Below are 27,885 nucleotides of genomic sequence, written 5' to 3' on the forward strand. Positions count from 1 at the left end.
AGCAGATATTTAGCAGCAAGGAAGAGTGCTGTACACACCGAGGCAGCTACGCTASGAGATCAGGAGCCTTTTCTCCTCATGTCGCTCGTCCACCCCGTACTGCAGAACCAACACTCCTCTGCTCAGTGCTCTGGTGCCCACCATGTATCAAATCTGCATTCGCTGCTGCGTCCTCCAGCCGCTTCTTGTGGCTCCGGGGAGCCGCATTCCGGGCGGGCAGCTCTGGCCTCCAAGTTCTTCTCATTGCCTCTCCCATCTTGCTGTACTCAGTCACCATCCTCAGTGCTAACACAAGGCCCATTCACAARTGTTCACTGCTATGTACACAGCAAAATTTAATAAAATTTAATCTTTGGACTTATAGTGTGTGTAAATGTCCTTTTTTCTATACCTTTAATAGCTATTTTTGGGTTGTCTTTAACCAAATTATGATCCTGAGGAAGAGATGTGCCCCTCTCCTTCAAGATAATCCATCTTAAGCAACAACAAGTGTCTCAAAGCCACATCTGATGAAAAGTATCTGYTTAGTTACTTCTAATCCATCCTTCACTGGAAGGATAAACACCACAGACTTTTTGTTTACAAGCACTTAAAACAGAATTTTGAAAATATAGTCATCCTTAAGAAAAGCTTCTACTATCAAAACTCATTTTGAGTGGTTGTAGTAACAGTTATAAAAAGTGAAAATGGAACAGATGGTTCCAKAGTGGTTCATACAAGTTATTTTGCAGCCATTACAACGTATCAGTCATTAAAAATAACTGTCATTTAATTTTACTCTTTATTTGACCAATCCTCTTTATTTAACGAATACTTGTTTAGATCATRTAAAAGTAGTTCACACTATTTAATTGATATAAAAATACTTTCAGACCAAAGTTTTTATTTACAATTAGGCACAAGGTTGTCTACGTTTAGTCAGCAATGAACGAACAACTGTGGAGGCGCCTTTACTGTGCTGACACAGTAGAATCCTGGGTGAAGGCTTACGATCGCTAGAATCACACTACTTCCAAACCAAACCTGCCCTATAACTACACTTAGGGTGCATTTTGCAATCTAATGTTTGGATTTTTATTCCATTTGGGAAAAAACAATTTTTTTTCCCCCATGTTTTTCCAGTCCTTAGTGCAAAACACTGTCACTTCTTGCAGAAGTAGCTTGTGACTGTTAACATTGGCTGTTCATTCGGTGCGCTCACGGTCAATAATCCCGGTCATCATCGTCTTCTTCAGCTGCTCGTCGAGCACGCAGGGCAAGCGCGAGTGCTTCCGACATCCCCGTCCTGCTGCTTGGCCGGGATGTCTCTGCATCTGCTTTCCACAAAGGAAGTGCTGTTAGGCTTGCTGGGCGCAGGTCTAATAACCACCCACCCGCTGGTTAAAACTCCACGCTGCTTAAGCATCTGATCYGACCAGCATTTAGAATGAAGATGTCTGTGTAAACAAAGTAGTTGAAGTCATCAGGCAAGATTCCATAGCTGGTTTTACTCAGGACCCAGGGTGTCCTAGGAACTGTACATCACTAATAACCACTTGCACGGGATGCAAGTCTTGCCTTCCTTGCTGCCATAGCGCAAAGTGCCTCGTTTACCCAAAGCAGTTCAGCGCTCTGCTGTGAGGAGCTAGTGATGAGGCTGCAGAAGCACCACCCCATCACAGCACACTACCCATAAGTGTTCCCTGCTAGAAGACATTGGCCCTAGAAGGTCCCTCTTTTTGCTTTCCTTTCACCCACGATGATAAAATTCTATGTCTATTATATYATTCTAGTATATTCTGTGTGTCTACCACATCAAACATTTATACTGAGTTGAACTTCTGAGGGTTGCTTTCTCTGTGGCCAGCATTTGTTGCTTACCTATTGGAAGGCCAATTCCCTCCAAGATCTCAGGAGAATAGGAAAACTGAAAATAAAATTCGTAAGTCAGATTCACATGAATACTTTCCTCTTGTGCCTATCATCTTTTATCTAAAAAGCTACCAGTTACCAGTAACAAAATGATATCCTTTCCTCAAGAATCTGCAGATCTACAGATCTAAGCAGATCTGTAAGAACATGGCTATTCCAAAGACATTCTGATGACAGTTCAGGTATAACTTGTTCAGCTTAACTTGTCATTTCAGGTCCTTCTCTCCTAGATTACTGTATTTGTCYAACATATTACTGTTCTCTATATCATGCTCACGCAGGGACTTCCTTCTTCAGCTATCTCACCTCATCCTCATGGAATGCATTTTGATTTCTGTCAAATGTCCTTTCTGGGTAGCTTGGCATGTGCTGGCCAGGTCGCATAGATAAACGATCTGAAGCAGAGCTTCTCTGAAAGAGAATACTTGACATTAGCAGAAATATATCCTGGCTTCCAACCGTGACTTTTTGGTTGTATCCAACTTAAAGGYTGTTACTCCTTGTTTTAGAGATGTGTCCTTTGTACTAGATCTAGAGTTCAGTTATTTTGTCATTTCCTTTTGAAATCAAACCTAAGCAAGTATAGGAATATCTAAATTCTCTAATATCTGTAAATCTCCAAATGCAAGACAATGCTTATTTACTTCAAGCTTTCTCACTTTACAGTCAAGAGTATTTTCTTTTACTCAGGGTTTGGATAGCATTAATGCCACCCAGTACCACGAAATCCAATGTCAGTCATGTGGGTGGAATCCATTTTTGTTTGGTTGTTTTGACTTGTGTTTGTGTGTCTTGTTAAGATTAGTTTTGCTACATTTCTACACTTATGGAGTCAGTCTGTGTTTGGAAAAAACAAACAAACAAACAAACAAAAAAAAACAACTGAAAACAAACTGAAGGAGAAATAAGACCATGGGCCTCAATGTGCTCCTTCTTTTACAAATTCACGATGTTAAGTCCCTTCATTTAACCTGAAGAGGTTTCTCTAGCATAGGACAATCCAAAGACTGTCCTATGGAGCCAAGGGCTCCATTGTGGGCTGAAATATGACAAAGCCTCTCCTTTGGAGCCAAGTAGTGCTGCATATTAGAACTTGATCTGCTTAGCCCTGTTGCGAGCAGAGGTTCCTAAATGACCTTCTGAGGTTTCTTCCTACCTCAGCTGCTTCAGCTGCTGTACTGTTTGACAGTACTGAAAGGGACGTCAAGATCACTACAATGGAGCAAATCTGGAGAYGTTAATAGAAGAGAGAGCCTGTGCAGAGATCTCAGCACAGGGAGGGGTCTTTGTTTGCTGAGAAATGGTCAGAAAAGCCTCCTGTTGAGCTCYGACCAGAGACTGCGCAAGCAGAGGCTGTGCCAGCCTCGCGCTCCATCTCGTGGTGACGCAGGGACACGACCTCCCCGCTCTGCCAACCGAGCGGCACCTTCTGTTAGATCATCTAGCGAGATGCATCATGCTCCTGAAGTCAGCTATGGCGAAGATGGATCCAAGGTAGAAGAGACTCACTCGTGTTTGTTATGCACACAGAAAGGAATTGCAGGTGGCAGTTTTCAAGGTCCTGTTCTCACTCTGCTGCTGGAAACCCCTCTTGTTTGTGGACTGGTCTCTTGGGTTTAAGAACTATGCAATTTAGCTGTTATTGCGAGACCTTATAAACAAATAATTARATGAAACAGAAGTAGATAAGGTCCAGTTAGCAAAGGAAGAGCAGAGCTCAGGCAGTAAGGCTGGATGCTGTTGGTCTATGCTGTATGTTTTTAGATACATGCAGGTTTTTAAGGTTTTTAGTATAAGGTATCCCAAAATGACTGCCTAGTTACAAGAATAGAGGAATCCCACAAAATCATAACAAGTAAGTAATTAAAATAGTAGCATGTGAACTATCCAACTGACCTGCCGGTCTTGTCCTCTCGGCACAGATAGGTTTTGTCTTGCTGCTGGCAGTCCCCGTAGTTTTTCAAGTAAAAACATTTTATCTTTTCCTACCTATAGAGAAGATGCATTTGGTCATTAGCTGGAATACACTAACCATTCTTGAGAGATGCTCAAGGCCCATCTATGAGTAACCACTGAGCAGAATAATCATTAAAATTCCTTTTATTCCAGAATAATGTATCTGCAAAGAAAGTGACAGTAGCTGAGCTTGAAGGTAAAATTATTTTTCTATAAATTTTYTTTTTTTTTTGCTTGTGATTTAAGTATCCTGCAAATCTCATGGGAAACAAGGGAGGGCTTCCCCTTTCTCCCAYACTGTCATAGGAAAAGTTACAACTGCACTACAGGAGGATGAGACAATCAACAAAGAAGCCAAAGTTGCAAGTCAAACTTACATTGACAATATGCTTACGTAAGAGCTTGACCATGCTCTTTCTTCCTTCTATTATTTTCCAGTAAAGATATGTAACAATTCTAAAGAAGAGAAAGTGCAAAAGATGAGCACTCACGTCACATGCATGTGCATCTCCTCCCAGACATTGCCTAAGCGGAAAGCTTTCTTTTTCATTTTATATACCAAATATCTATCTCATTACAAAAACCTGTGAACAAAGCCCGTGAGCAAACCCATGATGTTTTCTGGGAGCAGATGTAAAGCTTTATGGGCTCTGATTCAAGGTCACACACAATTAAAGTAGATTAACAGTACAAGGTGCATCTCTGATAACATATTTCAACCTGCTGCTCTTACCCCGCCTTGTATCAATTACTTAGGCACGGGGACTTAAGCCACAACACTGAAAACTTACTGCTTCCAGATAAATCCCAGATCCACCAAACATAGGTGGAAATTTTCTTGTTTTATGAGAACAGCATTTGACTCTTAGATGTGCAAGGTCCATCCTATGCTAGAAGGATCAAGTAGTACATCTACAGCAACAAACCCTCCTAAGGGACACATATCTTACATAAAGACATACTGTTTTTGCCAAAATATATTACTTTGGTCTAGGGGATGGTATGTGAATTTATCTATGTTTAGTTGGAAACAGACTGCAGACTATTTCTTAGCACTCCCCATATGGTGTGCCAACTTTAACATGCTACAACACTCCACAGTATCCCTGTAATCTGTGAAAAAACGAAGTGATCACCCCCGAACTTCTGTATTTTGGAAGAAAGTTCTAGCACAGACCTCATCTTTTTCACCTGTGCCTAAGAAAGCTGGACCTTTCCCTATTGATTTATTCACCTCCAAAAAAAAAAAAAAAAAAGGCAATTTATCCTGCAAACTATATGCAGCATGTTTCTCTTTGCTCATGTTCTTAATGATAACTATGGCAGTGATAACAGATCTGGAAGCCTGGGTATCAACAAAGTTCAGTCAAAAACTATCTCCCAGAGTCTGCATGAAGCTGGTTTGTAAAGAGCTTTGGGATCCTAACATGAAAGGAACATTTTTTATAACTTCTTCATACACTTTAAATACATGAATTTCCAATATATGAGCTTTCTGATGTTTGAGATGTACTTTGCAATTTCACTGTAGACACTGCCCACGACATTGCCAGGTTTTCTGCATCAAATTCTTTTCCAGTGCTTTTCATTAGCAGGTACTTACAGGAGAATTGTAGAGAGGATGAAGAAGAACAGTGCACCTTGAAATAAATTTTGGTAGATCCACACTACCCATTTTGAGCCAGGGTAATTTTTTAGTATTTCTATCCATACAGAGATTGCAGCATAGATAGAAGATAAACCCCTGAAAGGGCCACACTCTTTTGAAGGTTTTAACCTGAAAGTATGAGAAAATAGACATTTAAAGCTTCAGGTACTAACCACAGGTACTAACCACTGATTTAAATATGGAGCACATAAAGTTGCTTKTTAGTTTGCTATAGTCCTCTGGTCTCCTTTGAGTGTTACGGAACTTTCATCATCTACGTTCAATTTGTTTCCCGAAGTGACATTTTGACCATTAAAACACTCTGTTTGGTCTATACAGTAAAAGATCAGAGACTCTAATGCAGTGSAGCAGTACCAGTCCTTTAAAGGTAATCCTGACCTAAATACAGCAAGTCTAATGTAACAACCTAGAAGTAACAACATAGCATAGGCTATAGGAATTTGAAAATCTGAATTTTCCAAGTTGCATCACATATCCTTAATAAAATCACCATCTCACCTTGCCTTCCAGACCCTGAGTCACTATCAGGGTTGCACTTTCAGCAACAACAGAATGTGGCAAAGGTAGCCCACAGCAAGAATGAAAGTTTTCAGACAAATTGAAATAGTAAAATATTGTTGCTTTGAGACTGAGCCAGTTCAAGAGTCTGAAACTCCCACTTCGCATCTGGAGATATTTGTTCTGAAGTATATCATTGTCCTTGTTTTCAGATACAGTCACCAGTCTCGCTAAATACCAAATTCACATGGTTGAGAATYGTCAAGAAAAAGAGGAATCTCTGTTGTATGACCACATCATATGACCACAGAGAAATATACACATAAGCAATGTAGTTTTAAAATACTGACAACTACCAAGCTGCATCATTGCTTAGCACCRGCTGCCAAAAGGGCGTGTGAAGTTTGGAAATAATCCAGAAGTTGACTGAACTGAGTTTTTCCAGGTGTTTCTTCCCTACAGACTCAGTATGGCTTGTAATGCAACAGGCTCAGTCACAGAAAGCTTTGAGGAAGAAAAGCCAAATCAAAGAATTTTCTGCGACATTTAAAAGGAACCCAAAATTTCAGTGCAACTTTGYTTCTCCTCCCACTCTCTTCTGAGACAGCGTACACTCCCATATATCCTACACACTACACTAACCACATTCTTACAAACTGAGAAYGATTTGTTTTGAGAATACAGAACATTTCATGAACGTTTGAAACGTTTCACAGGCAATTAAAAAGGATTTATCTTTTATACATGGAAAACCACTGATTCTTCTCCCTGTTTTCAAATCAACGTGTAAGATGGCAARCCTGATCGTCGGTGCTCTTACTTACCTCCAGACAGTGACTGCAATGACAGACAGGACTCCCACAAGGGATGGGAAGAAGAGTAGGAAGATGAACAATGTTGTCATTTGAGCAGCTCTCCAGACCTTGCGGGGAGGCTGACAATTCATCATCAGACTGACCTTTAAAGAGATGGGAACACACTCAGCCTTGGCCCAGTGTCACCTGCCACTTCAGGTGGGCTTAAGTCAATCCTCCAGAAATTTCTGGAGGCAACTGCTGGAATACCATTGTTTTCAATAATTTCTTGTGTAAGGACTTGAGAGATACTGTAGTTTTTAAAAACTTCAAGAGTACAGCCTTTCAAATGGTTCAATGTAAAGTGAGGTTCTGATGGGGGGTGGTGTTTGCAGAACACACAAACCAAGTTCAGGGAAGCCAAAATCCATGGTTCTAGTTATAGCTTTGCTCCAGGTGTACGTTCAGTGCTACAAATCACCTAACCATCTAATAAATAGTCTATTATCTACTAAGAAAAAGAAGTCTGAAGAGAAGAAAATTGCACYGTGATCTTTATCGGAATCACCCTGTTAAGATTTAGGTTACTGGGGCAGAAAAGGGAACAGAAAAGTCAACAGACTGTGTCTGCGTAGACACGTATACACGGACACCCCTTAATTTCCTCAGCTTTTGATTCCACTATTATTTTCCCTAACTGTGCTCTTAACCTCTCCTCCTACCCTTCTACATTTTCCCTCTCAAGTTTTGTAACTTGAGCGTGTACATCTAAATTTTGCTCTTTTAAAGCAAAAAAAAAGCCCAACCAATCAGATTGCTCCCTACACTCCAAAGCTCCCAGCCTCCAAGGAGGCCCAGCACTTCAAACCAATTCATCCCCGCTAAGAGGCCAAGTGCTCTCAGAGATATAGTTCTTTATGACGAATGCATGTAAAGCTTGTTACCTTTTTCACATAAAATACTATAGAAAATGTTATCATCTGGATACCAGGCAGCAGAGGYGAGAAGAAGATACCAATCCTATCAGAAAGGATACAGAAAAATTGAGAAAAAAAAAGTTAAATATCCAGTGTTCACTGCACAGTGCTTATTGCACTAAAAACATTTCTATACAGCTAGGGTTTGGCAAATATAGGTATATTAACACTGATCTTGTATCAGTAAGTTAACCTTTAAATCTATGCAAATTCAAACCAAATATATAGATATAGGTACATACATGCCTGCAAAATTCTCTTATAATTTTGGTAACATACACATTCTTAGAAGTAATGAAGAAATAATGATGCTTTTTTATTTTTAGTGTTTAATACTGAAACTGTTTCRATAGGAACACTCTTCCAGTGGGGAAGTAAGCAAAATTCCACGATGTTSCTTTCACAACTTTCTCCTAGAGAARCCAAACTACAGGTGATTTGCCTGGATTCTGAATAGTTATTGCTATCATCTGCATAACTACAAAGAAAACAGGCAAGTAACAATATTTACAAGGTACTTTATATACTGTCTCAGATATTTATTCTGTTCTTTCCTTCAAGATGCAAAACATTCATAAAAGCACCAGTCAGGATGTGTTGTGGTATAACTAAGGGTCAAAATTTTGGCCATAAATTCACCACTTACCAGGTCAAAGTCTGTGCATAGATCAAATCTAAAACATTTCGTGCAATATCAAATTCTGGCATCCCCAGGTTTACGCAGACTGTTGTTCCAATAATTCTGGGGGGAAAGAAATAATGGTAYAATAGCATTTATTAAGTGATTAAACCCTCTGTAGAAATTTGTGCAAGGAAGCTTCTGAATACTGGCAAAAGTGACAAATTATTCATGTGACTTCATTCACTACATCTTGCAATGCAGGCACAGCTTGTTGATTGGACAGAAAATCAAAAATTAAACAATAAAATAATGGAATAAGACCTGGGATATTTTTATGCTACTTTCAAAGAATATATATAGTGTGTACATATATAATATATATATATAATATATATATATACTATTATATATATATACACACACAGTGTGCGTATATGTATACACACACATATAAACTGCTACACGTAAACATATAAAATGCTACACGTAAACATACTTTTCTGGTTAAAGAGCTGAAACTGCAAGTTACTCCAGTACTTTCAGTTTTGGAGTCCTGAAAAAATCTCACCCTCAATTGAAAATCTTATAGGATGATATTCTCACCATATCCTGAAGCATTTTGTACATTAAACTAAGTGAGGGCCCAAGTAACTTGAGATACAGACAGGTAAGTAAGTACCCAGAGGCTTCCTGCTGAGGACCAACATTTTCACTTTAATATCTCATTTTCTCTGAGCTAGATTCACATTCTGCTTTTTAGTTTTTTGTGTGTTTTTCATCTTTCCTTGAACATCAGACTTTGTACCATCTGCCCAGCTGCACCATTAACAAGGTTTCTGTGCTGAGCACGCTGGGTGTGTCTCTGAACACATCAACACAACTGTATTTCTAATCTCCTGGGGCCATAAGGCTGGTGCCTTCACACATTCATCACTGCTGACACCACAGCTTTTACCGTAACCTCCTGCTGGGAGTTGGCTTCCTATCGGAACAGCACGAGGACACAGATTACAGGGAAGAGCTGTGCAGGAAAGAGTCTTCAAGGTTTTCTCAATGTTGTTTGCTATTTAATTAACATGAATGTTCTAACTTACGTGCCAGCCTTGTGCTCACTGTATGGAAAGGGCAAACAATGACTATGGACCTCCTACAGGTATTGCCGGGAACTCTAAATGCTTGTAAACATTTAGTGCTCTCAGTCTCACCTCATAAATAATGTCTGGCAGTAGAAAGGAATGCACTCAGAAGTAAATGACTTCTGAGAGTCATTTACTCATGAAATGAGAAAAGAAACCCTTCCTTACCTACCAGAGTACAAAATTCTACATTGGAAGCCATGCTACATCCTAATGAAGGCTTTTTAAAATAAAGATTCAGAACTTGTGTGCACTTTGTAAAATGATATAAGTGAGAGGAAAAAAAAATACAAAGGGGCATGCTAAGACAAAGCAGTAGCATTTCTGTGTGTCTACAGAAAAGTAGTGTTTTCTGTCCATCGCTCAATTCCAGGACCTTTTTCACTCCATCCAGGATCTCTACCAGAGTGCACTGTGCCTTTCTCCAGGCCTGGTTTCCATCCAAGGGGAAGGAGGACACACTGGGAGAGCAGAACAGTACTCTGGCCTCGTTGTAAGAAACCATGGCAGGCACATAGCCATGGCACGTGCCTCGAGACCAGGCTTGCTGGAGACAACCAAGGAAGCATCAGTTGTGCCACCCACACATCTTTGTTGTACTTCTCCTTTTCTCACATTAGGAAGGAAGGACCATATATATTTGGCATCAGTCTTTATGAATAAAAACAAAAATTTAAGAAAATAACACTTACCTTCGTACAAATTCTCCAAAGAGACAGCCAAGCAAACAAAATATGAAGTCAACCAGAACAAGTCGATAGATATCTTGGCCAACCAGAGTTTCCCAGCACTTTGCAAGAAGAAAAAAAAAAAAACATGGAAAAAAGTACAAGTATATCCATAAGTCAAAAAACACATAACTTGAGCATCCTTCACTAATGCTCAGGCATCTGTCTAAAGCCTAGGCTCCAGTCCAAGTCTTGGTAGTACCCTAACTAACCCCATCTGATCTCTCTTTGAGTGTTGCTTCAGATAAGCTGAAATTCAAGTTGGGCAACTATTCTTTTTCCTCTACAGTTATTTTCCTAAAGATTCTAATAAAGAAATGTCAGGAAGGCAAATCCAGTTGTACAAGAGACTACATGTATTTTGCTTTGCTGGTGGAAGTCTATTATCAAAGTGGTTCCTGAGCTGATATTTTAAGCCAAAGAATTATATTTTTAAAACCTTACCTGTGACTCTGATGCAGACACAATGTTAAGCCAATAGTAGCACAATATTCCAATGATGGATATTTTCAGGATGATATTTCTGGAAGGAAAAAGTAACAGTAACTGCACTGACTGCTGGCTCATAAGCCCATTGAAAGGAACAGTGGTGGGATAACCACAGGTCACACATGACCACCTCCTTTTACTCTGACAATACCCTGCACAGTGCCAGGACTAACAGGCGCTCAGAGCTCAGGTGTGACACTGCTCYGCTGTCCTGCCGCAAAAGGAGCGGGTCGTGACAACCTTGGCACAGGCCCCTGCCTGGGTGGAGAGCTTCACAGGGCAGGAAGGCCCACGGGGCACTGCGGGTTATGCAGTGCTACACCTGGGCACCTGTGGTGAAGTGAGATCCCTCTTCACTCTCCCTCCTTTCCCCTGATGCCCACAGCACARTGGACATCTACAGAAGCTACAAAGSCAAGACCAGTGTCACAGCATGCCCAATTGTGAGGGGAAAAACACCCCACCTAGACACAGTCTCCTCTTAAAAAGGAGAGTCAACCACTAAACCAAAAGCACTAAGAGGACATAGCAATAATACCTGGTAACAGTGACGTATATCTGGTGTCTGGGATTCTGAAAGTGCTCCAGGAGCCCAAGCCATGAGTAGAAGAATGGGATGAATGCATTGAGGAGAGAGGCAACGATGGGTAGCACCAACATGGCAGCTTGACCCTCCAGGTCATTCTTATGTCCTTTCATGAACAGCTTTGAGAGGAGGAAAAAACAAACAAATAAACAAAAACCTCAGAGCCTCAAGTAAAATACTACCTTAAACTGTGTCCAGAAGGACACACTTCTCTGTACATTCCTGGATGAGGAGATCCAAAGGGCATGTCTTTTGTTAAGATTCTTATCCTACACAAAGGATTGCCTTTGAGGGCGAGGTTCAGTCCTCTGGTTGTGCTGAGCCTGATGGAATAGTTACTGCTCATAATCCACCCACAGATGCTCCCTTATTGCTGGTGCAGTGTTTGGTGTGTCATTCAGGAGGATGTTCATTAGTAACACCTTATTTTACAAGTGTAAAAGCTATCACAGATCATTGAAGCCGGGCCAGGAAGTAGCTACTGGAGGAGTTGTGCCAGCAGATGGGACCTTGGCAAGGTGAGACAATGTCAAGGACCAGCACAGTCAAGCTGCTCTGCAAGGGAAGGTCTAAGCTGAGTCACAGAGGACAAGTGAAGCAGAGGCAGTGCCCTCACTGACACAGGCGTCCCCCAGCAGCTGAGCAGGGTAAAGGAAACAGGTACAGTGACTGCAGCCAGGGTCAGCCAACAACTCAAACCACCGCAGTGATGGACAGATCCAAGGTGAAGCCAGGAAGCCAAATCTTCTAAGTCTCAGCTTAAAAGCAGCTCTAAAGTAAAGGAGGGAAAGGCCCTGCTGAGACACCTTCTGTTTCTTCCAAGACCTCTAGCTGCACTGTCTCCAAGCTGGCCACAAGCCCATGCAGTCAAACCCCTGAGGTGGGGAGAATGTGCTCAGACTGCTCAGATCCTGCATTCTATCCAGTACCCAACGATACCCAACAATGTGTGCCTTTCCAAATGAGCCCTTTTCAGATACAGCAGAGCCTGTGTGCATCAGCACAAAGGACAGCTATGCTTTCCTACTGCCTTAACTGTGAACAGTCCACTGTTTGCATTCAGTCTAGGATACCAAGTGGAGAAATGCATCCAAAAAAAATTAAATTAAAAAATCTGCTCTTACCTGTAGATTATTAATGGAGAGGAAGTAAACACCAGCACAAGCAGCTACTGCGGTTCCCAAGGAGGCAACCCAAGCAGCAAGATGAATAACAAAATGAACAAATCTCTCCTTAAAAGAAAAATTCAGAACTTCTCTGTTTACTTCAAAGAGGGCTTCCTGTAGGGAAACAAATGTGTCAGCCAACAGCATGAAGCAAAACCTGAAGTACTTGAAGGAAAGATTATTTCTTTAGAAGATGGGTGCAGTAATAACTTGGGAATATTTACAGGTCAACTCTGTATTCCTACTCTAAAAGTTGTTTCTCTCAGCTATATGACATTTCACAACTAAGAACAAATTTTGCCTTCTGTTCATTAAACAGTTAAATTGCAAGAAAAAGAAACAGAGCAAATACTCTGACAAGTATCTTACTAGTCACAGGTTCATAAAATTAAATAAATACATACAAATATTTATATGTAGCTTAAAGAGAAGAAAAACAAGTTACTAAGTCAACTCTAGGAGTAAAGATTCAAACTTGACATTCAAGACAACTGTTAAGTCTAGCATGTACAGGACTGTCATGCTTGGGTCACTCTGTCACAGGCTTATTTGTACATGCACGTACACACCTACACTGTTCTGTACCTTTATTTGTGTGCTGAGATTCTTTTGCTTCAGCTTCACAGCTTTTTCATTAGTTATATTGAAATCCCAAGTGCAGAGAAGTTTGCTAGCTTGCCCGGAGTATGTCTGGGGGTTAATGAAGTTCCTACGGAAGGATTTTGCCATGCTGCAGTGAAAAATAAATTTGAGAGATGAGTAACAGAGAAATACACCAAGTCTTTGCAGCAAGAAAGTAAGTTTTAATGCAAGAAGTAACTCTCTCACATCTCTGTCTCCCAGTCACTGCGACAATGTTTGCCTGTGGAAGGCCACGTTAATGACAGAAGATACTAGAAGCAACAGCTTACAAAAAGGGGATCCTGATATTCATTAGTCTGAGCTTGGATTAYCTGCAGGGCCCTTCCTGTTCTGCAGTTATTCTTCATCCAACCTACCTTTTGAGCAGAATCTTCTTGAACTGTCAAGTGGAAATACTGACTTGCAGAAACACTCTTGGGTCAGTGTCCCATAATTACTACTACCCACCAATTTACTTAGCAAGAGATACAACATATCTCATGTAGATAACATATAACTTACCTGAACACCAAGCTAAGCAAACAGATGACAAAATAAATTCCAACAGTGAAAATATAGGCCAGCTGCATGTTGTAAGATGCACTATTTTCTGTCTTCCTAATTGTAGTGTTGGTGTAAAAGCCATAGTAGAGTACTGTTTCTTGAAAATAACCCTGAAAAGATACAAACATCATGCAGAACGTCTGCCATTTGCATACAGTGCAAAGTTCAGTCATCTGAAGCTCAATTCATAGGAGTGGTAGCAGTCCCATTCCCTGCTGTGAACTCCCTGGTATGATTAAATATCTCAATATCAAGCACTTCATTTTCCTTCTATTTACTAAATTCTTCTATGTTTCTGTGAGCTTCTTGATGCATATTCTGACTCTTATCCTTGTAAGATTCATATAACATGGTGGTGAGCACTCAACATGATCACAGGATTCGTTCAGTCTTCCTGAAAACTTCATAWGGGGGAAAAGTCTATTTGTTTCTTTATTAGGCAGGAGCAAAGTTCTGCAGCTACAGACTGTAACAATTATGATGGATCCAAGAAGGCAATGTGCAATGTTTATCAACTGAATTACTATTTTATAAATGAACTTTTGCAATGGTGGCATTACTTTGTAAAGGCAAACAGCATTACTACATAAAACAGCACTTCAAAAGCAATTCTGCGTGAGAAAAGCTTACCCATTTTTTTAAAAACTCTCTTCTCAAGTAAGCACTAATAAAAAGAGTTGTGTTTATCAACTGGGTAAATCCTTCAACACATTAATATTGATAGTATAACATATGCATCAGAACAAGATCCACTCATCTTACCCTGGGTCACTGTTTGGTACAGCTTCTTTTTCCAAATATGTACTTAATATTTTCTAGTAATATAAGAATTAACTCCATTTCTTAAGAAGGCATAATTCAGTTTTTACACTGTCACGGATTTTTAAAGCATAACTGCTTCCACACAATGGTAGTACAAATCTGCTTTTATATACTTACAGCTCCAGTGAAAATCTCCAGACCCGTGAAAGAAAGATTATTTGGTTTGGCTGCAACAAACTGAGGGATTGTTATGAAACTGAAGTTTATGAGGAATGAAAAGATGTTGAAAGTAAGCAGCCACTTCAGGAAAATAAAGTAAGACAGAACACCAGTTCCAAACTTGCCACCGATGGCCTTCAAAGTCTTCTGCCACAACTGCAGTAGATGAAAATATTCTGACAAGCTATTCCTAAATCGTCGATATGACTGAAGTGCAAGAGAGGAAAGAGAGAGAGAAAGAGAGAATATCAATCTCAGCAAGCAACTGTACACAGAACTCAAATTCATCTCACACAGCCTCACATTTTCTACATTTATCTTTTGATGATAGGAAGATGTTTCCCACACTGTGTGTGTTGTAAGGTGCTTAACTGGGCTTCCCAAGCGTTGCCATAAACACTGCAGCAATGAACAGGTGTTTTTGGCAAGAAACACCAAGCAAGATACCAAAGACCTCTGGAGATGGTAACAACACTGTAGCTTAAGCTGCTTACATGGCTAACAGAATTGTGTGACATTTACCAACTGTGTGGTACTTACCACTGCTATTCTCCGTAGACACTGTGCACAGCAGTCACGTTGATTTCCACGTCTCCTTGATTTTTCTGTAATTTCCTGAAGAACTTTATTTCTACAGGAGAGCAGGACAAGGGGTGACAAGTGTTATGGTCTGTACTTAAATCAGAGAGTCAAAGAAACTGCRGCAAATACAGTGGGACATGTGCTCACAAACAGCAGAGGCGTAATGAAATACTGAGACTGTTCAGTCAGTCTTCTATTAGTTGAAACCACGGCCCTTGCCCATGACAACATGCTCTAAATCTGCAACTAACTTATTGTTGGTAACATATTTAAATACATTCTGTGATGAAATAAAGCGATAGGTCAGATCGTGTGGTCTTTTCTCTATTTCCCATATGCAACACTAAGTTTCTTCTGAATAAAAATCTCAAGTAATTTTTCATAATAATATCTGCCATGGTAACACAAAGCAGAACAGCAAGGCATTGCTTCACCTCCACAGAAAGGACAATTAACCATCTTTAAGTTGTTCTTCATAGCAGTTAGGAAAAARAAAAAAGCAACATCCTGCAAGATGTTACTTTTTAAAAGCGCAATAAAAAATAATTTCAGTTCTTTATTATTTGAAGTGACTAAGGAAGGCTGAGCAGTTGGCAAACACCCACATTTGATAACTGGATACCAAAATTATATCATCCATAAAGTAAACAGTTTTTTTTTTTTTTTTTTACCTGATCTCTCTCTTTTTTTTCATAGTCTCTGGCATCTTCTGGATTGCTTTAATCCTTTCACGAGCAGACATACTCACAAGASTTCCAATTAACTTTGCTTCTTCAAAGAAAGCATTAAAATTAAAAATTTAGGATGGTCACAATATATGAGTTCTTATATAAAGTTTTAAATGGATATAACAACATTTCCCATTTTTACTTCTAACGAAGTACAGTAAGTTCTGAAACTTGGTAATTCTGCTCTGAATCTCTCTCGTATCACCAGTATTCTAGCACATATTCATGGGAGTAGCACAATACTGCACGTTAAAAAATATGTGTCACTCTTGTCTATTGCTGATATCGTGCTAATACAAAGAGCTTCAATATAAAGGAAAACAAAATACTCAAAATCGAGAAGTCTGATRTATTGTTTGTTCACTGTTTAACAATTACATATTGACTTGAAAGCTAATTACCTATTTTTTCTATAATCTCGATTGATGTTAGCAACCAAATTTAGTGCAAAGTATGAATTGGGCAAAATTGTACTAACTGACTATAAAGTTGTTTTTACAGAGTTAGAATTTGATGCTGATTCTAGACATACAGTAGATGAAGATGATTCATTAGCTGGCCAAGTCCCAATGGTTGAGTGCTTCTTTCTATAATTTAACATTTATTAGCACAGCAGTGTGCTTCATTTATTGCAGGATTTCAGCATGTTAGCAGAAAATAAAGGCATTGCATGTGTTAAGACAATGTCAAGTTTTTCATATAACCACACCAAAACTGTATGTGCAGCTCTGAAAATAATTAAGAACAGTATCAACCACATCATCCTTGTGCAAGATGGTACAGACTATTAAACCACTTCTCTAAACTCTTACCGTCTTTAGACGCTTGGTCTGTTTCGGAAAGGCTGAAGGAGGGCATGAAGATCTCATCAGCAGGTCTTCTGTTGCGTCTCTGAGTAAAGCTAACTGAACAACACGAACTGTTTAGTAAGCACAGATACTGGGAGTGCAGGATCAAACCACTGTTATTCTCACAGTACTCAGTGCATCTACCTTCTTTCATACCACTATTCAAATACTATTGACTGTATTTCCACAAAGCATCCACCTGGCAGCTATGAACCAGATGAGTTTGACCACAGCTTGCTTTGCCTCTTCTTCATAGCAAGCTAACAGCCATCTGCTCAACATTACATCCTGCTTCTGAGCTGCAGTGTTCTGGTTTACACAGCCTGGAGAGTGGCCTGATGTGTCTGTTAGTTAATGTTCATGTTGCAAGTCTTCATCAGATGCATTATTGAGATAGATTGGTCCCCCCAAATTAGCGTCACTTCTATTTTGAACCAACTTCCTTCGTAACCATTTAAAGGGATGAAAAAATCATCTGGACATCTTTGTGGAAATACCTTTTGGATTTTCAGCATCTAGACACTTCTAACCCAACTATGTAGAAAATTCACTCTCTCTTTCTTGATGTTGAAAAAAATCAGCTACAATAGGGTAGGATGGTGAAACAGGAATTATATTTTATGATTCCTCTTACGATATGAAGAATTTCATATCTCAACTAGAAGGCCTTTAAATGTTTATTGTTTTATGTAGGGTGAGATTGACATTCAATATTCCGGTTCATTACAAACCTCATGTCTTACCATCAGACGCATCAGAAAGCCTGCGAGGATAGGGGAGATCCTGTGGAAGGAAGGTGGTGGGTGGGTGGCTGTATCCCAGTTCTGGCTCAGGCTCAAAGGAAAGATTGTCCGCTAAAGGCAACCAGAATTACAAAGAAAGTCAAGGTAACCAGAATTACAAAGAAAGACTTCTGCTCCTATGGATTATTTACAAGCACTAAACATGAGACCTGTTAATCAAATACAGCTCTACTACAAACAGAGCAACATGTTCCAAAACAAAAAAAAACTGTATCTTAGCAGTCAATTAATTATGCAGTCCATAAAAGTCTGTTTTTACTTTTCTCAACTGATCAACTTTTAATACAACATCTGCATTTTGTTTAGGGAAAAAAAAAAGGAAGAAAAAAAAAACCAAAAACCCCACACTATCACCAAATACAAAGACACACAAAGAACTGAGCCTTCAAAAGCTGCAGGACTCCCYCAATACAGAGTGGCCAGTTAGTTGGCTTAGTGTTTCTATAAACTCTATAAGTATATGAAAATATGACATACCCTGGTAATCTTCATATGGACCTCTGCTTAGGGCTGCTGCTCTAGGCAAACTTGGGCTGTATTCAGAGCCTTGCCTCATGGAGGCCATTGGTATGTCCAGAGGGTAATTCTGCCCTCTTCCACTGCGCTCTGTGTAGGAACCAGTCAGTGAAGGATTGTAGGGGTTTGGGAGAGAGAATTGATTCTTCTGAGAACTCCTCCTGCGTGAGCAACAAAAAGGAAAGAGCTGAGCACTGGAAAGGTGGCATGTGGTATCTTTGAGCAGATAGCCTTAATTGTTAACTTTTATCATCAAGTTGGCATATAGTGTAAATCAAACTCAGACTTGTATTGAGAACTCAGATATCATAGTTCTAATTTGACCACCAACTAAACAGGAAAGACTAAAAACTTTCTCCACCTGAAGTTAGCACCTTATATAGGTGTTACATGTTTGGAAAATGAGAACATCCAAGGTTACAGCACACTGTGAAAACTACTGGAACTGAAATATACCCATAATGTCTATGTCATAAATCCTAAAATATATTTAACTAGTGAATTCATATAACATGTAATCAGTAAACWTTTCTCCTGAATATCACCTCCCTGATGAAAGGCTTTAAGAAACCTTTATCTGAGAATGGAAGCATAAAGAAGGAATTAAATGAATTCCACAAATTAAAACTGTGGAGAAGAAAATATACCCTGCATTACAAATACAGAATTCCCTCTGGTATGGAATAGTTGCAACAGTAAAATTATGCATACTTACTCTCTGTCCACCTCCAGTGTTTCTGAGAAGTGGTAATCTGGATCTTCAAAGGCTTCATTGTAATGATACGACATGATGAGTCCGTGCTTTGCAGGAAGATAAGCTCCTTATTTATTTATTTTTATCTACTGCTTCAGTAATATGTTCATGGGAAGATTAATTATGACCTAATTACAAAACAAGCACATAGGCACAAAAAGACAAAAAGGAAACATCACTCTARCATCTTCATTTAACAGAAGATTTTCCTGGCTTGCTGAAACAGTAGCATTGAACAACACATATGGGGAATGTTCCCAACTTCAAGCTCCATTTTTTTTTTCTATCTAAAGCTAGAGAACTGGAGTTTTTGCAGATAATCAAAAGTCATACGCAAGAATTAGAAGGAACCAATTGTCAGCGTTGTTACTAGAGATACTGTGTGAACTTTGATTGGCTAGAAATCTCTTCAACAACAAAGGATAAAAATGGGGATGAAAAATAGTTTGGCTAAAACATCCAGCAGCCCTTGCTTTTATCTCAGTTCCACTTCTAGAAAGAAAGGGCTGCATATCATTTAAGAGTTCAGTTTCAATTAAAAAAAATCTGTCTGCAGTGGTTTTCACTTTTTTTTTTTTTTTTTTTTTTTGTATCTATTGCAGTAAAGGAACTATGATAAGAGTGGAATTTTCTTCAGGATGGACAATTGCACCATGCCTGTTTTCTGAATGTCTGTTCAAAAGCTTCCCATTAGGCCAACACGGAGCACTTAAGAAATTATTACGGTGTTATTTACACAGCAAAAGACCTTGCAAAAGTCTGACATACAATTGCAGAACATCGTCCTAATTTTGCAGAGATGTTTCATATACACATGGATGACATTGAATTAAAACTTTTATATTTTACTCAGCAAATTGTCTACACTTTCCTGTACGTTATATCCCAACAAAGCATGTTATAACTAGGCTCATGTCTTCAGCAAACATTCAGTAACAAAAAACAAACAAACCAAGCAACTTTAATATATACTATGACCATCTATCCCTTGCCTAAATTATGGGATGGGATTCCTGCCAACAAGAAACTATAAACATAGCTGCTCAAAGGATAAACATAGTTTTTCCCAGGTGACGTGTGTTTCTGAAAACAGTCTCATACCTACCGAGACAGACCAAAACTTCTCACGTGTTGAGACAAGGAACTAGCAGCCCTATTTCCCAAAGAAAACTAACAATCTCTCCAAAAATCTAAGAGTCTCACATGAAAAATCATGGGAAATTCTATTTTTACAGAAACTGCTTAACACACGATGATCTTTTGAGAACTGACTTCTGAAGTTTCATATAAAGTATTTAGGAATTAGAACATTCTGTTCTTATGCTCCACTTTAAGGCATGGAAACTCAGTTCTCAAAACACAAACAAACACACAAAAAAAACCCCCACAGTCTCCTACAAAGAAGCACCTGGAAGACTAAATTCTCTTTGAAGAGAAACAAAAAGCACATTTTTCCATTTATCAGGTGGCTTCCCAGGGACCCAGGTCCGTCACTGAGGGCTCAGCCCTGCAGAAAGCTGGGCAGGCAGCCACGCAGTAGGGAAGCTGCAGAGCTGACCACTGACCCAACCAGCTCGCCTGGTCTTCATGCAAACTGCCAAGACAGCAGATGTTTTCATGGAAAGGTGGGGGTTCTGTGCAACCAGCAGTACCCAGAAGTGAGATGTTCTCGCAGGAAACTGCAACCAGCTCAATGGAAATGTAGCCAACCAGGAAGAAAAAAAAATGCAGATTAACATGACCTAAAGGTACTTCCATTACTTCTTTCTCTTACTCCTTCTGAAGAGCAAAAGCATATGCATGAAGGCTAGCACACTCAAGTATGCCCCAGACAGAATCCTCTGGTGGAAACAGTGACTCTAATGTTATTTTATTTTCTTTGAGACTTAAGGACTTAACATGTATTTTATACCAGATTTTTTATGAAAATCCACATGGAGATTTATAGCCTAACCTGGAGTCCAATAGCTGAAGCCTCTCCAGAGCTGGAAGGAAAATGTTTTTCCTCCATCTCCAAAGTTTGGGGGATTTAAAATAGATTGCTCATGCATGATACAAATTCAAATCTTTGCATTTTATTCTTCTTTTCCCTTGCTGCCTGAGAAGATGCAATTCCAAGCCTTGAATGGTTCCTACAGCCCAAACACAGAAACCTGTAGGCTTCCTGACGGGGGCTGTGGTCACCACGTCGTGGGTGAGGTTCCTCACGCTCCGCGGTGACTGCGGGCGGGTGGCTGCAGGTGCCTGCACGTCGGTGTGCCCATGGGCATGAGCGGCCAAGCGGCACCACTGCCACGGCAGCGCCGCTTCCTTGCTCCCAGCCCCAAATGGGGAACCCTTCTCCTCGCAGATCAGGCACGCGTGCTAGAGGCAACATCTTGGGTTCAATGTACTAGTATTTTGTAAATTCTTGACCAGTTACAGTTTATGGGAGAGAGACAGAGACAAGTAACAACTTAAGCTAAATAATTTCTTCCCTCTCTTTGGCCTATGGTGAAGTTTAGCATTAGCTTCCCTTTTAAAAAGTTATTTTATTGATGAAAGAAATCTTAGTAGATAACAACAGTCATTTGTGAAGGAAAGACAAATAGCAGAAGCTTAACAAATCTTGCTTGGGCAGAGTAGTGTCCATTTCTCAGAGGACCATTCTGGTTTTCAGCAGCAACCGGGCAAACTTGTTTTCCCCCTCTGGAGACCAGGGATAAGGAAACAAAACTGTCAGAAGACGGAGAGGTTCTTTGGGTAAGTGGGCTTCAGRGCCACATGCAAGTAAGTTACAGGATAGGCTGAGAGTGGATCCCTTGCCATTTATCATTAACACTCCTTTATCTTGTCATGATAGAGAAAAGAGGACACCAAACAAAGTAGATGAGTGCTTCTGGGCCAAGTCCCAGTTAAAATAAGTGGTTTCATATGACAAACCAACAGTCTTAAAATATTCTAGATAGATTTATCGGTTCCCGTTTGGATAATTCCCTCCTATAACCACTAATCCTCCTTTAGAAAATCAAACATAAATGTCTTGCTTAACTAGCTTCTTGGCCCGAAATCAAGTTTCTGGAAAGTCACTTACACCTTCAAGTCCTTTACCTCATCGTAAGCCATTACGCCTCAGTAAGGATGACTGAAAAAGGCAAATTCTAGTTAGACAAACCTTGAAGCCAAGACAAACGCAAACAGTAAGTTCCGGAACTGCAAGGAAACATAACACCATAGTTTACTTAATGTTGAAAAAAAGGAAACAAAAGTCATGGAAGAATTATTCAAAAGGTTGAATATGTTCTTTTATCATAAAGATCTTCCCATTTTGAAGAGCATGGTTGGACAGTTCCTCACTGTTGTTTTCTAATTTATTTTTATTAGTGAACTCCTTTCCTGTTTCACATGTTCTACACTGCTTCTAAGTGAAAAAGCAGATTGATTTCTGAAACCAAAAACGAGCTTTAGAGACAGATGAGAGGTAAAATCAGACTAAATTTTGCACGAGGAACTAGGTCCCAACACCTACCACTACTCTTCTACCATCTCCCTCACAGCAGTTTTGACGTAGCTGCAGCAACCTAGGAAGTCTCTTAGAAAAATCTAAAAAACCTGTAAGCTGAGGCTACAGGAGGCTAAGCAAGTACTATGCTTGATAACATGGTTTTAAATCAACACATTAACAATGAAACAAGTGTGAATCACACACTCACACAGGGAAGTGAAGGACACTTACCTTTTATGCAAATGGTGGTAATTACCGACAAATGCCGCCTCTCACTGGGCTTCCATTGTGTTTGTACTGACGTCAGCAGGATCAATAGATTAATAACAGCCACTGATGATGACTACTTGTTTGTTCTAGCCTTTCCATTTAATATAAATCTTAAGTCCTCTTCCCTTCCCCATTCCTCACCCCCCACAGTAAGCCTATAAGGTTTCATATGACTGCTTTGTTTCCAAATTAAATCTCTTCTCTCACCGGTGGGTGCTTAGACAAGGCAGAGGAGCTTTCTGAGAGTCCACAGCTGCTTCACCTTTGCATGCTGTCTCAAATGGCAGGAGTGCCTGCGTTTAGGCACCTTTGCAAAAAAACATGCTTCTGAAGCACTCACAAAAACYGCCACAATGACAGTTTGGTTTATCGTTGGTGCCCAGTCAAGAGCYGTAAGGGTGGGGGCACACACTTCAAAGCTTCTGCTTACTGGCAGCAGATGAAAGTTCAAATACCTCATTAATTCTGAGAAATTCATAGAACTCTCCCTAATCTACCAAAATACTTGCTCCTTCACCTAAAGGTTCCCACACAGACATTATTTGAATGGACTGAAATAAGTAACTCAGTGATTTTGTATTATCAAACATTTTTCCCAGAGATCCCTTTGATAACAAATCTCTCTGCCTTTGCTGCTTTGCTTTTCTTACCTCTAACCTTAGTCTGCCAACTTAATGCTGTAGGAAAACTGAGTAACGGCTGAAAAGGAACAAGCAGAGCTATATAAGCCTTGCTTTGAAAAAACAAGCTCTTAAAGCCTTCTATAAACCAACATTACCAGCTACTAGTATTCAGAAGAAAGGTTTGGTTCCAAAAAGAAGTGGTTTTATTTCAAGCATACCTGTTTGAAATTAATTTTTCATTTTCAACGAAAGGCAGCCTATTACACCAGGTTTACTAGAGTAGTTCCAAAATCTTGCTTTAAAGAAAGGTTATTTATTCTGTACTTGTAACAAACACCATGCAGTTTACGTGCAAGCTTCAAATTACACTTTAATGAGAGGTATCAGTTACAAGTCTCATTCACAAGTTCAATTAGAACACGTTATGAAAATTATATACATGGTAATTTTAGATAATAAGAAATATTTTAAAGGTATTCAGGACTGTTGAGATAAAAAAGGCATTGTTCTGTTTGTAATTTCTASTTTAACTTCCTCTTAGCATATTGTCATCTCGTTAGCATTTGTGCAACCAAAGACCCTCAGGGAAAAAAAAACTATGTAGCAAATCAACTAAGAGGTTAGAATRTAGTTGGGGGTGGAGGGTTGTTTTGTTTTAACCATCAAAGAATCATATGAGAGCTTTTTTCTAGCTCTTCAAAATCCATACAAGCTATTTTCAAATTGCTAGGCATGTAATTAAACATAAACTACTTTTTTCAGATACTGTAATTTAGATATATTTTGTATCATGTTGGTGTGTTAAAGGTCTCTTCCACAATGACCATGCAGATGCTATGGACTATACAAGTTGTAATTAGAGGTCTTTTCTCAAAAGCGTCACCTTCCAAAAGCTCTAGTTCCTGTTAGCAGCACCTTGACACTGATCCACTTTCACAGCAGGAATCAGAGTCCTGACTTTCACACACCCCACAGCCTAAGCTCTGAAAATTAGACAATGAAAACAAAACAGACAAAGGAAAATAAACTGAAATCCACTGCATTGGACAAAACACTGACACATCCGCCTGGAACAGGTGCCATTTGATGGCACTACCTTGCACAGGCACTAGCTGCTCTCATTGCCCCACACCAGTTCCTGTCCACATGACACTGCCCTGACACGGGACCCAAACATCAACCGGTCCCTTGAATGTGGCTTGAGGTACAGGCTGCTGCTCCTGCTGCATGGAGAAAGACCCTGGTGCATCCACAGCAAGGCGGTGTCAGGGGGAGCTGCACCACGAGCGCTCGCAGCTGAGCTGCACTGCGGCAGGGTGCCCTGGGCACGGAGGCTCCGCAATAAACCTTGGATGTGAAGGCTCGGCTTTTATTTATATTGAGCATTCTGTAGACTAGGGCATAATGGAAAAAAAAGCAATGCTGAAGGTGGAGGGAAAAAAAAAGAGGATGATACTTGGGCTGTATACCCAAGCATTTTGAGGGACTGATGGAATGTTTGACCAGGAAAAACAAAAACGTTTAGACAAGAGACTTTACTGCCTCCTTAACAAAATACTCTTGGTTTCCTATCATCTATTGGAACTACGAAAACCACAACCTGCTGTTCAAAGAGCTGCACCATTCACTGGTGAGCACCGTCCAACACATAAGCTATAGCAAAGCAAGAACAGGCATCTCACTGAAAGTGAGCCCAGCAAGGCTGCAATKCCTCACACACGAAGTGCAGCATCCTGGCTAAACTCATCAGGGCAGGATGAAAATTGCTGCGACAGTTGATCCTGCATGGGCTCAAACCTTCCAGCTGCTGAGAACAAAAGCTGTTCTGTGACCAAGGGCAGACAAAGCTGTGTGTGCCATGAGGCGCCGCTCCGGGGGCCTGCCGGCCTCTGGGCTGGCACGCACAGGGTATAGCCGTGTGCGCACACACGGTCCAGCCCCCGGAGCAAACTTTCTCTAAACGAGCAGCGACCGTCAGAAACCTGCAGGAGCCTCTTGGGCCTCCCCAGGTGCCACTGCCAGCCCTGAGGGGTGGAGAAATCACTTCCAGCCCCACCATCAGARCACTGGCGCAGCCCCTGCACGGACCACCGCTGTCCCCACTGGCAAGCACCTCCCTAGAGCCAAGCGTCTGGCGACAGAGACACTGCTGGGGAAATCACCCTAGAAACCCGGGCAGAAACTGCAGAGCCACAGTGAAGGAGCGGCACAGTCCCCAGCCGTGGCAACGCGCTGGCACCAGCCCCTTACCTGCCTGCCTCCCCAGGAGCGCAGCCTGGCCCCGCTCGCTCCGCGCCAGGTGCCCACGCCAGCCACCTGGGGACAGGCACCCTGGGGACGGCCACCGGTCCTGGCTCCTCCCGGAGCCCTGGTCCCGCCTCCAGCCAGGCTCAGCCAGAGCCCGGTGCCGAAGTCCTCACTGCTCATGGTTTAGAAAGAAGAGAAAAGAAAAAACAGAAGCGCCTTTCTCTCTTTACCTGTGGTAGAACACGTTGCTTGATGTATCCTTGATGCCAAAGCTATTCACTCTCCTTACCCTCTGATATAAAGCACACTTTGTTCTTGACCTGCATTGCAATAAGACAGTTAAAGGACAGAAAGAAATGATTCTTAGACCTGGGATGTGTCTTCATTAATCATTTGTAGAGCAGAGATAAGGAAGAGTTTTGACCTCATATCTTTTTAGCTTTTCCAAGAAGGCCTCATCTAAAGATAGAGAAAAAATAGTTTGCATTGTTGGAGGCAGTAAACAGCTGGGAAATTGGCTGGGAAACCCAATATCAGCTCTTTTTTTCTTGTACTCTGAAGAGACTACCAAATGATTTTGTCTATTTTGGTGAGATACTGATATTGTTGCTGATATTCCTTGCCCTCTTATGCTCCCTACATCTTCTTTTCAAGCACACACAGACAAAATTATGGCCTGGACAAAACTATAGATAGCGACCAGGCAGCATGCAGTACAAATACCCAACAAGTGGRTATCCTGGTGCCTCTTGCTCACATACAGCAGCTGTGCTCTTCTGATGCCTCAGGACCAGTTTTACCGAACGACTAGCTCCTCTTCAGCCCCTACATTGGATAAAATGTGTTTATCCTGTACCGGACACATTTAATACTGACTTAAGTGAATTTTTCTTACGTTTTGCCAAAGGCAACATTCCTGCCGTGACTGTAGAGCACTTGCCTGTAATCTCTTGTACTGAGCTAGGAGCTGCCTGGCTGCTGCACAGACCACACAGGAAAGCATGGTAAAAGTCGGACATAAAAACCACCTCCTCCTGCCTCCCRAAACGAAACAAATCATTCAGTATTTTCCTTAATATTTAAAAGTCTTCTTGAGCTGTGGCATTATCACGAAGAATCGTATGAGAGAAAGTGTCCTGAAAATAATTGCTTTTATTAAATGAGAGGGTCAGACCCTCATCATGGGAAACTTTGTCATCTGCGCTAGATTCTCGGCACAGACTCATACTGTTGCCCTCGTGAATAAGAGATATTGGGCAAATACCGTGTCAGAGGAAGCTGTTGCCCTCCCTACATATCACTGACAGACTCCTGCAGTACCACCCACTCAAGTCGGCTTTCCTGCTTTCCCATCTAAGGTCACTGTGCTCCATAAAACTCACTGAAACGTTTCAAACTGTCTAAAAAGCTTGGAGGAGAGGCAGAAAGGCTTTCACAGAACTTCTGCTGAAGTCCATCATGTTCCTCAGTTCACCCAGTCTCACTTAAATTTGTTCTTTCTAGGTCATTAACTCAATACTTTTCAAGCACATAGGAGATCAGGAAGACAGTATTATTAATCAATCATTCCTCTTTTTTCCCCCCCCCCCCACTTAAGACTGTATTCTTAGAAATAAGAAAAGGAACTATTAAAAAAAAAAGAAAAGAAAAGAAAAAAAAAGGAAGAAAAAAAGCAAGCCCAGATATCACTAAGAAAGATCTACACCATATGCACTCTTATTTAAGGCAGAAGTGGCCCTGTTTCATGCTCACGCAAAGATGAGCCATGCTTGGTTGGCTTCAAGGGACCAACAAAAATGAGTCTTACTTAGGCTATGCTGATGCAAAGCAAATACATGTCTGGTGTATGTAAAAGTTAGCACCAAAACCAAACAACACAAAATGGGTTCTCAAGAATGCTACCCAAGATTTCAATCTCCAACTCCTGGATTTTCAAGAACATATTTCACAATGAAAAACGAAAAAGATGATGACCAGCCAAGGAACCAAAACTATCCACATAAACGGATTTTACTGAATTTCTGTTACAAACAAGCCAGCCCTACATACACTCGAGGTGCCCTGCAGCCCAGCTCCAGGCTGATGCTGCACCAGCCCTTGCTATCGAACAACTCCCACCTGGGGAAAAACAGAACAAAACAAAACAGAAACCACGCAGATCTGCGCAAAGGAGAAGAGCATTAGACTTATGTATTACAGGAAGGTGGGAATTTGTCACGTCCATTTTCAGGGGAAAACTACCAGAAAAAATTCATGAATATCTAGACTTATCTATCAAAATGTCATTAAGAATATCTACAAATAAATATAGAAATAATATATAAAATAAAAT

At 40.6% G+C, this 27,885-nt stretch overlaps 1 protein-coding gene across 1 annotated transcript; it reads right to left on the reverse strand.

Moving 5' to 3' along the window:
- Positions 1-1,155: 1,155 nt before the first annotated feature.
- TMC5 (transmembrane channel like 5) lies at positions 1,156-22,670 on the reverse strand. Its single transcript, XM_026054102.1, has 23 exons — positions 22,645-22,670; positions 18,891-19,057; positions 18,137-18,336; positions 17,600-17,710; positions 16,821-16,913; positions 15,952-16,051; positions 15,239-15,329; positions 14,657-14,905; positions 13,676-13,827; positions 13,118-13,262; positions 12,491-12,646; positions 11,319-11,485; positions 10,736-10,814; positions 10,256-10,353; positions 8,452-8,547; positions 7,773-7,848; positions 6,859-6,992; positions 5,471-5,644; positions 4,245-4,323; positions 3,808-3,900; positions 2,218-2,322; positions 1,861-1,906; positions 1,156-1,313 (listed from the first exon to the last, which is right to left on the reverse strand). Exons 2-23 carry the CDS (start codon positions 18,962-18,964, stop codon positions 1,204-1,206), a joined length of 2,628 nt encoding a protein of 875 aa, XP_025909887.1. The 5' UTR covers positions 18,965-19,057; positions 22,645-22,670; the 3' UTR covers positions 1,156-1,203.
- Between the last annotated feature and the right edge of the window lie 5,215 nt (positions 22,671-27,885).

The sequence above is a fragment of the Nothoprocta perdicaria genome, unplaced genomic scaffold (assembly GCF_003342845.1).
Source record: "Nothoprocta perdicaria isolate Ctin4 unplaced genomic scaffold, notPer1 scaffold_12, whole genome shotgun sequence".
Classification (NCBI taxonomy): domain Eukaryota; kingdom Metazoa; phylum Chordata; class Aves; order Tinamiformes; family Tinamidae; genus Nothoprocta; species Nothoprocta perdicaria.